Genomic DNA, 16,274 nt, shown 5'->3' on the forward strand with positions numbered 1-16,274 from the left:
AACCAGTAGATGGAAACACACCTAATTAGTATTTTCCTTCTTTTTTGCAACATTTAAAAGGTTTGCTTAAGATTCACATAATAGAAACACATCCATTTTCTTTCGGATACATCCCTGCTCCCACACACTTGAATCAAAAGGCTGAATTTTCTCCTTAGCAACTTTTGGAAAGTTCATGTAATTCCAGTGTGTTGGAGCAGGGAGACCTTCAAAGGTTGCAGGGCAACGGCACTGGAGGACCGGAGTTGCAGACCCTGATCTAAACCTTTTCCAACCATGAAGGTCAAACAGGTTTTCTAAAGGGGTTTGATGATATTTTTATGTAAGTAAAAAAAAACCCATCAATCTGTCTCATCTGAGAGGGGAACAGATTCAGGATTTCTATTTCTAAACATTAAAGCCTTCGTGTTGATCTAAAACACAAAATCCTGATTTGGAAAAAAAAAAAATCATTGCAATCTGTGGTTGTGCGGAAAATGTTTAAAAGTTAAAGCGTAACAGTTTTGCAGGCACTATAAGCAGCGACAAACATTTTCCTTGGGGTGAGAAATAAGCGACAGTTGCACTCTGGGGATTTTGTGTTGCCAGGTTCATGACAAAGTCATACAAATATTTCCTCCTCTGCTATCCAACCGCGGCTGCCCAGAAATGCCCAGGACATCCTTCGGGCAGCCAGGTGGCAGGTGGGGCTGGACGGAACCAAGAAGCCGAGCCACAAAGACGACCGCAGGCACACCCACGCAGGACTCCTGGTATTTCCAAGCGTGCCGCTGCCAACGCGCCCATTACTCAGTGCTCTGCTGTGAGGTGCCAGGCGTCCGAGGCTGGGCGTTGGTTAATGGCGCTCGTTCCATCCATCATGTCAGGTAATGAGCTGAGAGCGAAAGCGATGGCTGGGAGACGTACACAAACAAGATCCCGCATTCACAGCGGCGAACAGAAAGCAGTCCCTTCTTCAGGGTTGGATACAAAGCATCATGCAGATGGTGCACAGGAGGAGAGAGGAGGAGGGAGGGAGCAGACGGAGGAACAGGAAGACAGTTCAAGATGTAAGAAAATGAATCGAGGTTCGGTTGTCTCTCTGCTTCTTCCAGCCAAACGCACGTTTACGCCGCTGTATGCTAGCGTGAGAGCTAACGTGTTCTGGCAGTGTGTCCAAACACATCACAACTACTTATCCATGCACTCATTTCGTTCTGTCCACAGGTTACGCTTCACTCTGTGAGCACGACTTATGAAACCTTCCTCCATTCAAAACAAGCTTTCACAGCACACAAAAAAGGAGAATTGATGGGGGGGAAAAAATTGGGACAGTTTTAAAGAAAAATAAATAAAAGTAGATCATCCACAATTTATTCCTGCCAATCATTTACGAGTCCAGCTGCTGTAGCCTCATTTCTGGGCGAGCAGTCGCCTTTAACCTCTCAGAGGAGCTCGGAAAACAGAGCCTCGGTCTTTGGAGGCGTTCATCTTGAACTACATTTAATCCAGTAAACAGGATGATGGGAGGGTAGAAAGACCAACTGGGACTTCACAGAGCAGGACAAGTAAAGACAAACTGGATCAATCTGGAATTAAAAATACTAAAGTGGGATTTTGATTATTTTCCCTCTTCATTTCATACCTTGGATGTTTTTTTTTTTTGTTTTTTTTTTTGAAGATTTATGAATTAGTCAAACTAGATGTTGCATATTCTGGGGTTGATCTGGGTCAATAATGTGCCATGTCTTAAATAGAGTTGGCCTCAATGGGGATAAGAACCATAATTCATGGAAATAGGGTGACAAAGAACTCCAGCATCTTAGCATTTGAGACTTTTTGTTTTGTTTTGTCCCACAAACTGAGATGATGACCAGCGTTCTGGACTTCACAAAAATAGATGGCATCATTTTTGGAAAGAATGTTAGATGGGAGTATTACAATTTGGGAGTATAATACTGTTTTAACAGACCTAGAAATGAATTATGCTGGGAGGTATAGGCCAAAATGCCAGCAAACTATTGTGAAAGGTTTGGGGCAGGCAACCCAAAATGCTTGACCCACCGCAGACAGTTTAAAAATAATCCCTAATTTTTTTGCCCTGATAAAAATACATCTGACATTTAACAGAAAAAGTCATTGAATGTCAGATAAAGTCACAAAAATTGGTATTTGTCTTTTTCCTCCAGCGTTTCTAACTCAACTGTTAGCAGTCATTATTATTAAGGGTTGATTCTTTTTAAATAAATGTTTATTACATTTAAGACTTCACCTTGCTGTGGTGGATTTGGCCGCTGCTAGTGTAAAACAAACTCTTTAGAAGGTGACATTAAGCTAAACGTGATTTCAGATTGTTTTTTGTCACCATTTATCTCCACAATTATCTACAAAAAGGAGGCAAAACATCTGCGTGTGGCAACAAACTGACCCACAACTTTCCACGCAACGAATAATTTGTGTCTGGGCTTGGTTGTTTTAGAAGGCGGCCATTTTGCATGCTGTGTAAGCTGAAAACCATTGACCATTAGAGTGACCACTTGCTGAAACCCTTCAGAAGCACTCCCTTACTGTAAGCAGTGGTTGACAAGTGCCCTTTTGGGGTTTTGAAGTCTCTTGCCTAACTGCCTAAATATACTGGAAAGCTTTTGTCAAAGACTTTGCTAAAAGGGAGAAAAACCTTCAGCAAAATGCATCTCCATCAGAGGATTCTTGAATAGCGAGCTTTTAGCTTCTCATAAAGACTTTTCTGTTCCTATCTCCAGGTGCACACAAGCCCATCTTTTCTCACCCCACATCAATCTATCACAACAACTGAACAAACAGCAACCATTTCTACTGGGAGCGAAACATTACTGCTAGCCTCTACTGAATTGAAAGCTTCAAGCACAGACACACATATAAGTACACACGAACTGGTGCAGAGGGAAACAAAGTGAGGCAGGGGAAAAGGAGGACAGATCCACACAAAAGAAAAAAAAAACCTATTTTTTTTTGTGCACTGATTGCAACTCTCTCTACTCGCGTTGGTTTTGATGGCTTCTTTACCTGCGTCTCCCAGAGGCGACATCTTTTCGAGTTACAGCAGAAGCGACACAGAGGAGCACGAGAACAGGAGAAGAAATTGACAAAAGAGGATCAGGTATTCCGTGTTACAGCAGGGGGATGTTGTCATCCCAGCACTTAATTAAGTGCTGGCTTGGCACCGTTTCACAAAATGTAGCTAAACGCACCGTGGAAATCAGCAGGGGTGGGTGGAGGGAGGGCAGAGTCACTGACACGCAGACATGCACAAATGCATACTATCTCTTTCACTGTCACACACTTGAGGAAATGAATTGTTCCTTAAATTAACTTCAGTGTTAAATCTCTCTCTGTGCGTTGCTTTGAGGAATTCACACTCTGCTTCTAAAAGAGGAGAATCTCTGCATGTACATCATGACGACCCAGACCACACGGGAGAAATATAAAAGACCTTGAAGTCAACCTTTTCCTCACAATTGCCTCCAGTAAGTCTCCGTCTTGTGCTATGATAGATGTTATGAGATTCCTCAACAGATTATGTGTCTTTATGTCCTTTGTGTTCCTGCCATCTTTTGCTAATTGCACTGAATTACATCATGATGGTGTTCAGCGGCGTGCAAAAGGAGGAAATCCAGCCACTCATCTATCAGACGCGTTCAGCTTGAGGTGCTGGAAGGAATTACCTCTCCTTGGTCAGAGCAAACAGGAAGACTTCAGAGGGATTACACCGGGGTGGTTAAATACTGCATGGGCAGCAGGCTCTGGGCTAACATCTAAATACGGCTCACTTATTGATCAAGGTCAAATAATCAAAAGGCTGAAGCAGCTTCAGACGGGAGAGGCTGAGCCGCACGCTGCAGCTGCCGCACAGCTTCCGAGCACTCCGCCGTCTTTTGTGTTAAACAAGTGAGCAGTGACTTCTCTGACAGCATCGCTGTCTTTGTGTGATTTCTCAGAGTCGCTTCATGCTTCACTTTGTGACAAGTTGAAACATAATAAAGGTGATTAAATCTCAGCATGCAGTGTTTGCTCCCTGGCTAAGAAGAAAAGCATCTGTAGCAGTAGCAACAGGAACAGTCACAACCTTCTGTCGTCCCCTTCCTCATCTCCCCCGCCCCTCCCCTCCTGACAAGCAGCCTCTGAGCTACAGAGTAATGCAGTGCCCCTCGCTGGAACAAGATATGTTGGATAAATGGGATGCACATGGAGCGCTGCTACTTCTTCCTTCTAAAACGTATAGACACGGTGTTTTAAAACTTTATCTTGGCAAACACAGCCTGTTGAGTGGTGAGAGGTGTCAGTGAGGCTTTTCTATTTTATGGTACAGGCCAGCCGTAGATTTATCACACAGCACACAGAGCAGCTATGCAGTGGGATTAAGGCTGTGTCCATGGCAAGATTTTATGGTGATGTTTATGTCCTTTCCAACAATCTTAAGGACGCCCCAATTATCAGGATGGGTCTTAAGTTAATCTCATGAGATGTTCATATTTCATGTGTTAATAGTGATCTGGAAAGGTGTTGGGACTGCTCGGATCTAAAATCAGGAACATTAAACACGTTGGATTGTCTTGGCTTGAGCAAGGTGTGTGAATGTGACAGCCAATCAGAGGCTGGGTGACAGAAACACAGAGGGGAGTCTAAGGGAGCGTTCACACTAGCCCCGTTTAGTTTGTTTCAATCAAACTTTACTTTGTTTGCCTAAAAAAAAAAATCCAGTTCGTTTCGGGAAGTGTGAATGCAGAATCAAACTCCGACACGGGCCAAAAAAGTGAACTCTGGCTCGCCTGAAAACATAGTTTGGTGAATGAACCAGTTATTTTAAAAAAAAGATGCTAATTCACAGAAAAATGTCTAAATTGGATATGCAACTCCTCGGTTGCATTTGTCCTAAAATTTCTAAGTAGTACACAGAGTCACCTTCAGTGGTTTTCTTCCATTTGTCACACCAACTTAGGTCATTTGTTGCCACATGAGGTAGTCTCATGTACAGATAAGCTATTTATGTTTTGCTGTAGTATTTGATGTTTGTAAATCCCAAAAGCAGAACAATTGGACGTGTAAATATTGCTGTTTCAATTGTTTTTTTTTTTGGTTTTTTTTACAGTCTGTGTTATGAGAGATTCAATAAATATAAATCAGTTTGAAAATCTGACTAAATCTTATTGTGCTGCTTTACTCTGTCACGTGTCATGAAAATGTGTTTTTTCAGTACCAGAATATTAGTATTCAAGTTATAACGGCTCCTAAAAATACTGTCCAGGACGGTGTTTCCACAGCCCAATCAAATAATTTCTGGAGACGTGTTCAGTCTGACTTTCTGCACCTCAAAGTTGTTTCCTGACGTCTGCGAAGAGAGATGGTCTTCCATTGTTTGCTGCGAGCAAAGGCTGTCATGCGTCTTGTAAAGTGAAAAGTGAATTTGGCTTTTTTGCCGTTTGTCCATAATAAAACAAAGTGAACAAACAAATAGTCAACCTTTGTAGCAGCTGCATTACAGAAACCAATTTTACAAATCTGATTTTTCTCATAAATACTTGAAAAACTCGTGTCGAATCCTTTTCTGTGTTACCAGGCACCAAATTGCATCACTTATCAGCACATCAGGGCTGCTTTCAGAAAGAAGCCTTCTCTCATCCAGCCACAGCAGCCATCACCCCCTACACACACACACACACACACACACACAAAAACAAACAAACAAATGGAGCCACAGCTGAAGTGTTGGCGTTCAATAAATGTGATAGTATGCAAAAAGGCCAAGCCTCTGTCATTAGAATGGATACCACACTTTAATTCAAAATTTACTGAATTCATCAGTAGAGCATTAATTCAGTTTGGTAAAACAGAGTGGGGGAAAAAAGAATAATCTGACAGTCATGTTGGCAGAGACCAAGCTCTCCTAATAATTAGCTACCATATGCCTATAACATTCACTGAAACACTGGGTGGTGAAAATCTAAAAGCTTTATAAAAACACTTGTGATCTTGTTTCAACAAATCCATAAGCTCCTCTCTTCAGCCATCCAGCACTCTGGAAATTGAAATAATTGATAGATACAGAGCAGGAAAAGCAGCAAGAAGACTGCAAAGTTTATTTTCGGCAGCTGTTTCCTCACTTTCTCATGTAAACAAGTTCTTTCTGTTGAACTTCATCTTCTCCGTCTGAAGATGAAGTTCAGACGGAGAAGAAAAATCATAGAATTAGAAGGCAACATAAGCATCCTTATATTCGACTCTAGAGCGGGGGTACCTGCAGCCGCCGTGCAACCAAACCTGCACAGATATTGCTATGATGGAGGGATTATCATTAGTAAATGTTTTCCTGCGTCCACAGGGGCAGATTGATCAAGCTGCCTCATGTTGCAGTCAGTGAAATGAGGAGAGTTTCCCTGTTAAGGAACATAATACATCCAATAAAACGCCAGCACACAGAGCAAAATCTGTTAATAGCTGACAAAACAACAGTGGCTCCTGCAACACCATTACGATCTCAAAACACACACCGACAACATCTTAAGAAATTCATTTTGCCTTCACTCGAGCATGCTTTCAACAACACAGAAAATCTGCCCGTACAGTTTAGGGACTGGAGTACAATCTGACATTTCAATAGAGCTTGAACTCTTATTCTCGGCTAGTAATTTTAGGGCTTTTAGAAGCTGTACTCTACAGTGGTATTTTTCTTTCTGTCAGTTTCAGACTGTAACAAAAGAAATAAAATGGCAATCTTGCTTTAAATAGTGACAAAATTTGCTTCGCCTTTTGGAGCTAACTTTCTTTGCTGTAGTGGCAAACCATCAAGGTCGTGAAGGCACTCAGAGGAGACCCTCGGTGGGTCAAGGTCAGAAACAAGAAACCGACCTAAAGGGAGGCTGCGTTATAATTTCCATCTACAAGATATCTGAAACCAGTTTGAAAAGATACAAGGTCCAAAACAGAAACCCTGACATCCTTCTCCCAAGTGAGACACCAACTCGTTCTGGTCTTCTCGTCTATTCACTGTGAATAAAAGTAGCTTTTAAGCTAGAAGTAAAATTAGCCAACAAACAACTTGTTATATTTGTTGTTTTGCTTATCTTTTTGGGGTATTTAAAATGTCTTCCAGTTCCAATGCACATGTTCGTTAGAAATTAAAGTTTATTGTTCTTTGAGAGAGTGAACTTGCATTTTTATGACATATTATTTGAAAATGGTCTCGAAGCAACAACATAACTTCAGGGAAAATGTATTGTTCAGCAGAATTTGTTATTGTGACAAGCCTACTCTTGTGTACAAATGTTGTTTCTCCTACAATTTTGGCGTATTCTGCATCCTTGTGTCCAACCTTGGCCAGCTGAAATTAATGATGGTGCAACTTCAGACAGATAAATCTGATCTCCCGATCGTATGTAGTGTTTTAGTACCTGGATGTCTCTCCATGTTTTCACAGACTGAGACCTTCAATGATTCTGAAAATGGCAGCAGATTTTTATCCAGTTTAGGAAATTGGGACAAGAACAAGGCAGCCATTGTAAAAAAAAAAAAAACCCTCCAATATATGGAGCTCTTTTGAAGTTGGATTTGTGCAAAAACTGACTTTGGCTAAAGAGAGGGGCTGCTCAAATTGGAGAAATAACAGTTTGGACCGAGAAGGCTGCAGGAATTGGACAGACTTTGACACTCTTAGCTGTTTATCTAAAAATGCATGAAAACACTAAAACACAGGAGTTTATATAAGTACCAATTATTGACAAATTCGTCCAAATGGACAGACGGATAGATTTTGTTTTCAAGTGCCATCTGTGATGAGTAAAACAGTTTATATTCTGGCTGCAGTGGTTTTACAAGCGGGTTCTTCCCACTCTGTTCCCATACACACGTACACTTGTTGCATTATAGTTGAAGGGTTCTCATCAGACTCGTCTGGATGTCCACATTATCCGTTTTATGAGCTGCCGGCACGGAAACAACACCAGGCTGCGATTCTGGGCTGTGACACATAAAGGGTTAAATTGAGAGGATAGTGGGGCGTTGTGCCACTGCAGACAAACTCCAACCAGTCATACATGGTGGAAAACATTGGCCTTCTCTCCACACAAATTTCGTCTTCTTTATAAAACTCCCTGTCTTAGTTTCTCTTTGAGTCCTTTTCGGTTAAATGTGCGATATACCTGTAGCCAGTGATATTTTTAAAGCTGTGTAATTTACATGAGTGGGCTGCAGAATTTCATGGGATCTGAAAGCGAGGAGGCTGCAATCTGTGTTTTTCTATGCAGAATGTCATAGCAGGCAGGGGTGATCAGGCTGAAAGAGGAAAATGTTTAAGACAGGTCTGGATAAACATGCTTAGGCAAGGTACAGAAATTCTCCCACTTGCCATGTTTCTCTCCCCTTCTTCTCTTTTTTAATCCCTCTTATTACTGACATTTCCTCCAGTGTTTACAGCAAAAAAAAAAAAAAAAAAAGAAAAAGCTGTCCGCTTGTGATTTCTACGCTCATGAAGCACAGGAACCATGCAGAATTTCAGCTGAAAACGGACACTACATCCTGTAGCATTATACCATTCAGCGGTTGTGTTTACGAGCTCACATTCAAGTTTGACAGTCTGTATACAGCATTTGGAGGAAAAATATGTTTAAGTGGCAGCATTTTGAGATAAATGGTAACAAGGAGAGTTTAGCAGCGAGCAGGGTGGCCATAACACATGGAATTGGCTTTGACAGCTCAAAGGATTTGCCTCCATCACCACTTTATCTGCTTGAGTTCTGGGATGGTGCATACTTGGCTATAGTGCTGAACCACTCATTATGAATGGAGGTATTCAGGTGAGGTTTACTCTTGTGCATCACAGTCAAAATGTTTATTTGAGCCTAAGATAAACAAAAGGATGAGATGCCAAACTGTTTCATTACAGTGGGCCTCCGGTATTTATGAAGGTCAGGGACCACAGCTGCCTGCAACATATATAACCTACAAATACTTGGGATCCCCTGTAAAATGCTTATAGGTGCCTATTTTTATAGTTCAAACACCACATATACCTTAATATGCATTAATATGCACAGCAAAAGCTGCCTTTGCTCTTCGGGATCCAGCCAATCAGCGCCAAGGAAAATAAATGGAACTCCTGGATTGGTTGCCAGCCAATAGCGCGTCAACTAGCAACTAGTTATCAGTTTTAGAGTACGTTTACTGAAAAAGCTTGAATTTCTCAGTTAATGATGAGCCCGACTTGCCACGTTGATCTGTGTCACTGATCTGTGAATGACACTCTAGTAGAAAAGCTCTGAATGGTCAGTGTGGCTTGAACACGCTATAGAAACCCCTTTATTGGTCACCAGTCAATGTCTAGGCACGTCTCAATGAAGGACTGCTTCGTACTTGAGAGAAAAAGAGGATATTGATCATTTTGCCTTCCACAGGAATAAGTAGTAATCATGCACTGCTAATAAAAAGCATTTGGTTTTAGCAGCCTTTTGATCCAGAGCTTTCAGAATTGTATAAAATTAAACAAAGATAGCAGAAAACCACATTTAATCCAATGGGAAGCAAAGAAAAGCTGACTTTGGATTTACCCAGTTATGGTGGGTAAAGAGTAGGATATTAAATTTTGGATAGCTACATCTGAAGGTAACAACATGAAACATCTGGAAACTGAAAAAGGATGTTGGTATTTTTTATCATCAAAGTTCCAGGCAACCCATGTACAAAATATGACCCACTTTCACCGATTAAAAAAAAGTTGCGGGCCTCAGATTTTTTCTTTTCCATTTCACCAGCAACGCTTAGCTTCTCTTACCTTTTTATTACCTCAACCCTGCATGGAGTGCTCCTATTGTCAGACATACTGTGCATTAATGCAGTCCTTTCACTGACACGCTTTCATATGCACACACACACACACACAGCATTTAATGCACACTCCGTGGCTTACAATACCCCACACTGTTCCTTTCACACCTAGTGGAACGAGCTCGGTCTGAGAGTAATGCTTCCTGACTGCTCGACACTAAATATGTTTCGGCAGAGGGCAAAATCGCTGCACATGTTCCTACACAAATGCTTATTTTTTTTTTCCAGCGGGATGAAAAGTACTACTTTGCCTACTCAGTGGTGACTCTTTGACAGGTCTCACTGGGGACAACACAGCAAGACCCGAAACGTGTCTGCACCACATGCACTTATCCACTGTGTGACAGTCGCAGGAAAGAAAGAAAGAAAATAAAAATCATTTCTCTTGAAGCTTAGCTAACTTTTGTTAGAGTTTTGATGGAAAACAATGAGCCTGACAGTCTATGGGTACAGGAGGCTTCTTTTTTGGCGTCCCTGGCTCAAAAATCTCCTTAAAATATCGCTGCTAGACTTGATTCCTCAGTCACGGAACAATGCCTTTTGGCATTCAGGGATGCAGCGGAGGCACACACAGCCCAAATGAACAGTTATATGAAAACGCTTTTGCAATCGATCAGTGCCTGAGGCAGAACTCTCATTCATGATTGTCCTCTCAGCAGTCGAGTTTCAGGAGGCAGGCTTCAACCCAGGAATAACCATGAAAGACAACCAATATCCTCAGGAGTAAATTCTTTGAACTACTAAGCATTGCCCACCTGTTTCCCAACTGTTTGAATTTAGTTAACACTTTGACATTATCTCTCTGCTTGGGCTCAAACACTGGATCATACACTTTGCAATTCTAGTGATAGTAGGAAATGCAGAGCGTTATGCAAGAGCCGAGTGCTGCTGCAGGGAAACATTATTCTTGGAACAGCTAATACAGGGCCTGTACGTATAACAATGAACCTCAATATGTTCCCAAGGGATTTTATATTATAGAGCAACAATTATAACAATATTAAAGAATTGTGTTGTTAAACATTTGAACTCATTGGGTCTTAACTTGATTGGTGCCAAAGAGTCTTGGTTGTCCTTAAACCGGAGCATTAAGCTTATCAACCATATTGACACCTGCTCATAACAACTTGTGAGGACATGCTGCAGAAGGAGCATGAAAGAAGGTTTTTAAAGAGATAGAGACTAATTTCACAGTGTCATATATGGCTATGATGGAAAGTCACATTTCCCTTAAATTGTTTTTGTTCAACAACTATTTTCATAACAACTGAGGGTAACACAGTGTCATTTCATAGCACAATCAAGTAATTATGTGCCTGGAAAATACACAACCTCCCTTTAAAGATGGCTTTCTTTTTGCTCCCCTCCAATAAAGGTCGGTTTTTCTGAATCCCTTCAACTAGCAGTTGTCCTGCCAACAAACTGTTCCATCTGAGCTGTGCATCTCTGCAGCTCTTTCAGAGTCAGCATTAACCTTTTGGTTTCTCCTCATTAAGTTTAGGTGGAGAGTTATGATGTTTTTGGATGATGGCTTGTTTGTTCACTGATATTCTCTAAGAAACTTGAGGCCTTTTCACAGCTGTGTCTGTACTGAAGTTCTGCCTTTGTTTTCTCAATAAGAAAATGTTACTCATTAGAGTATGTCTGAGTGAAACCTGACATCCCAGGATTTCAAAATCATCAACAATTACTCAATACTTTCAAATAATCTATTTAACAATTATTTAGTGGCCAGTCCCATAATTTACCGAATTCTCTTTAGAGGCAAACATTGTTGTCAAATATACACATTGGATTAAAGCTCTTGACTTTGGCCTTGACCAGCAGCCTGAGACCATGACCACAGGGTGTGCAGGAGCCATGGAGAGCACAGATGGGGCCTGTGGCTCAGCCCTGAGTTTCACAGGCCTATGCCAGGAGAGAGAGAAGTAATCCATCAGTCCAAGGCATTCTGGTGCCTAGGGGTGTCAGTCACTGATCCTGTAAGACTGATTAGGCCTCTGCGGGAGGCCAGGCCCCCCGACAGCATGGACATCAGTGCCCGGCTTGCTCCACAGAGGCTTGATCTGAACCGGTCGGAGCCAAGGCAGTGACCTGCTTCCATTTGGATTGAGCAGAGGCAGCTATGTAGATCAAAGATGTCTATGTAGAGCTAAAGTGATGTGGGGAAAGTACTTTTCAAACTTTGATCTTTTGCAGCAAAATGAGGAAAAAAGGCATTTTAGATATAAACGATGAATGTCCGTATAAACCTGTTCATTGGCTACGGCATAAACCTGTGGCTTGTATCACGAGGTGCAGCATAAAACCCGAGATGAAGTGATAAGAAGTTAATTACATTATCCGGCTGTCTGATGAGCAGCTGAGGTCAGAGATGGCATCAGTCAAACAAGCAGCTGGAACCAGCAGCAACCAAGGCAAGCTGCGTGATTGACAGGTGAACGAGCAGACGGAGAGAGATAGTTAGACAAATGGAAGCTAAGATATAGTTTGACAGACAGATGGGAGCGTAAATGGATGGTTTGGCAGCATGATAAGGTAAATAGGCTGATGGATCACCAAACAAATGCAGGAGGAGGAAGGAAGAAAATAAAAAGAGAGAAGAAGAGAAAAGAATGCCTGCCTGCAGACAACAAAAGATAGGAAGGCAGATAGCCTGATAAACACAGATGGATTGTGTTGATACACAGGGAGGTGGGGCAAGATCGATAGATTGTTTTATTCTATTTGCTTGGCAAACTGGAGATTTGATGTGGCTGCTATCAAGCCGATCTGTTTCCGGCGACGCCAGCCGTGACTGTTACAGATGGTGAGATAGCGACACATCTCAATCTTTGGCTAGCCTCGCTGACGTCTATCTTGGCTGTCCTGGCAGCATCAGTTTCAGGAATGTCATCACTTCTGTGTTATTAACAAAAATATCAGGGTCTCTAAGGGATTACGTTAGGGTCGGTGAGTGGATTACAAAATTGCAGATGAGAATACAGAAAAGGATTCCTCTGCTTGGTTCCGAGCAAAACAAAATGGACGCCCTGGTAACCTCGATGCCTCATTACTGTTGCTTACGTTTATCATGTCAAAATAAGAAGACAAGGGTGTCCAAAGTTTACAGGGAAGGGTTCTCCTAGTTAGAAAGGTGGCTTCTGTGTGCGGCTGTTTGAGGGACATGGGGGTGCACTGCAACAGCGTTGATGAGTGATTCCAGGGCTTATAATAGACAGGAAAGGCCTAGAAAGTATGCCCTTTAGAGGTGCAGCATCTCTCACTGTCTGACAGCTTACAGGGTCTAGGCTTCACAATGACACCTTCACGGCACGCTCAAGATGACACACAAAAACACATGCTCACAGGTGCAGAAAAGTCTCGACAACACAAACAAGTTTGGCAGCACGGACCCACAATTACACAGGCGTGCACCTGCGCACACACCAACACACCTGTGACGCTGTGATATTAGGTGACAAGTGGCATCTCAGCATCATGGTGACGGTATTAAAACGTATAAAACAAAACCAGGCTTGGAAAAGAGCAGCCAGGAATGGGCCTCTGGGAACATACATCTGTTTGTGCCATGTTGTGGAAGGAGTGCAACTCTCTGTGAATAATCACAGGGCTAAAGCCTCCAAGGTGAGGTACTGCGGGTTCGGTGCCGATTCTTTCAGAACCGAGCAGAAGGTGAAGCAGGCATGTAACCAGATGTGCTCTCTTTTTACTAGAGACCGGAAATCTACTGGTTAATTTTGCCAGCTGAATATTTCAAGGAGTTTGGTTAAACTGATTGTTTTAAATATCTGTTTCCACTAAATTCATAATTTTAGTTGGGGGCTAAATTGATTTGTAAAACGACGGCGAGGATTTTGGCCTAAAAATATGTATTTTTAACATTTATTTTTGTTCACATTTATTTGTACAGCACCAATTCCCTACAAGCCGCTGTCATCTCGGCATGTTTTCATTTTATGCCCAATTAGAAAAAATCTGTTTGTCCAAATGTAATTCAAATTAATACAATTCAAATCCAAAAGCACACAAGGCATGACAAAAGTATCCATGAGCCTTATCTTTTCTTTTACAACTGATCTGAATGAAATGAGTGGTTCATGACTTTGCCTCTGTAGAACATGATGACATGCAGAAGACATGAGGTCATTTAAAACATGCAGGGCAACCATCATAACATACTGAAGTGCTAGAATGGCCCAGTCAAAGTTCAGACTCAGTCATTCTCCATCTAATCTGACTGAGAATTAAATATTTTGCAACGACAGAACAAAAATATACATAGATGTGAAAAGCTGGAAAAGGCAAACCACAACGGATTTGTAGCAAAAGGTGACTATAAAGTATTAATTAAAGGCAGCTGAATATGCCTGGCCACATTTTTAAAAAATTGAAATTGTACAATAGAACAGCCTGGAAAGAATTAGCCCTCTTCATTCCTATTCACAACAATGGGCAAGTTGCAACATGAGGAAGCAGCAATCCCTCCCTCACTCTTTGCGTTTCAGACGCTCAAACCTTTTCACAGAGGAGGTGCAACTGAGTACTGTAATGTTATTACCTCATGGATTTCCCTGACGAATGCAGTGACACACGTTACGTAGCCTGCTTGGCTTGGGTTTTCTCTACATTTGGTCGAACAGCTCAGGCAGATTAGCACAAACCTACGTTTCAGTCCTTGATTGTTTTACACGCAAACATGGAGAAGCAACTGGTCTGACAGCTGCTGAGTTTTCCCAACAACTTGAACTTCTATCGAATCCTAGGATTCTTCAGCACTGTTGTCTAACCCAGCTTAATAAAACATAACCCAGCTTAATAAAACATGGTGTTGGGTGTTATTTATTTATTATTCCTCCTTTTGATGTGTCCCAGCACACACAGTCAGAGTGAGTGATGGAGATCACAGAAGGCTTCGCCATGCTCTTTCCTCCCCGCGATCACCGTCGGACCCATTTGGCCATGTGAAGATGCTCCCCTCTGTTCACATGGGGGATGCAGGTTGGTGTGCTTCCAGAAACACTTTTCACTTCCTCTTTCAATATAAATGATTCATGGCGAGAGATGGTCCCTCATGTACACAAAACACCACAACCCCTCCTGCGATGGGGTGCACTTTGCTACCTTCATGTTCTTGCTCGTGCATCGCCTGCGTCGATGTCAGTTCAAGTTTTTTGTATAAAAAAACCCCTCCAAAGTAGAGGTGGCAGATGAAAAACAGACAAACTGGTTTGCAAATGATGCAACGTCTTCACAGCCATCAGACTAATTATTTTAGATTACTTTTCCTTGTCTTGATCTTTCTAGGAACTGTTATGTGAAGTGAGAATTTAAATCTACCTGCATCAGATAAATATTCTATGTAACTTGAATAGATGTACACACCCTATAAAAACTTCACATTTTATAACTTTAAATCGACAAACTTCCATGGATTTTTTTTTTTTTTTTTAAACAGATTGTCACAAAATAGCAAATAACGTAAAAGATTTAGAAGCATCTTTGGGTGAAATTACGCCTGCGGATATTTTCAGGTTTGTCTCCATCAGCTTTGAACATCTAAAAACAGATTTTTTTCCTTCTTTTTACCCATTTCTTTAGGCAAAAAAAAAAAGGACAAGTTCAGTCACACTGGAATGGAGCGCATCTGTGAATATGCAATTTTAGGTTTTGCTATAAATTCTCAATTGGACTTTGACTAGTCCATCTTCCCACTGCATCTATGTTTATTGTCGTTCATGAATGTAAAACTCCCCTGAAGAATTTTGCAGCTTCTAACAGATTTTCCTTCCTGTTGCATCCATCTTCCAATTAACTCCAATAACTTTCTCAGTCCTTGCTGAAGAAAAGCATCCCCACAGCATGACACTGCCACACAACATTTTGCAAGTTGGCCATTAAGTTCAAATTTGATCTCATTTGATCAGAACGCATTTCTCCATCCAATTACAACATTTCCTCACCTAAAACAAATGTGAAAAAAATTTAAGAGGTATGAATACTTTTGCAAGTCACTGCATTGCACGCACACTTCACTCATCCCATGTGTGCAGCTGCAGGTCCAGAACACATACTCTAACGCCAGACATCTCGCCAACAAGGGATTCAGTGTGGATGAAAAATTCATCCATTCCTTCACTTATTTATCAAGAAGGAAGATATTTCTGCAGGGATGCCCTCCAGAGATGCGATGCTCACATGCCAGGCGGCCTGCCGCCACTTTACCCACAAGGTTTTCAATAAAACAAGCAAACAACACAATTCCAACGCCTATAAATAAGTGATTGTTCCTGAATAAAGTGCTGTACACAAACCCCCCTCGCTGAGGCCACTCATCACACTTTAATGGGAACCCAGCGCCGGTCAAAGTTATGCCTCTCCCCTTCTTTTAGTTTTTACCTTTGAACAAAGTGAGAGACTGAAAATCTGTGGAGGCAAAG

General features: G+C 41.7%; 1 protein-coding gene across 6 annotated transcripts in view; it reads right to left on the minus strand.

Annotated features, from left to right (window-relative positions):
• diaph2 (diaphanous-related formin 2) overlaps positions 1–16,274 on the minus strand; it is a 440,846-nt gene that overhangs the window by 6,230 nt on the left and 418,342 nt on the right. The window contains exon 30 of one of the 6 annotated variants that reach the window (XM_088009430.1): positions 3,025–3,046. The exons of the other annotated variants lie outside the window; for them this stretch is intronic. Within the exon in view, the coding sequence (XP_087865556.1) occupies positions 3,025–3,046 (22 nt within the window). The remainder of the gene's footprint in view (positions 1–3,024; positions 3,047–16,274) is intronic. 6 annotated transcript variants of the gene reach the window in all.

The sequence above is a fragment of the Poecilia mexicana genome, unplaced genomic scaffold (assembly GCF_051168715.1).
Source record: "Poecilia mexicana isolate PSO_F unplaced genomic scaffold, ASM5116871v1 scaffold_10, whole genome shotgun sequence".
In the NCBI taxonomy this organism is placed as follows: Eukaryota; Metazoa; Chordata; class Actinopteri; order Cyprinodontiformes; family Poeciliidae; genus Poecilia; species Poecilia mexicana.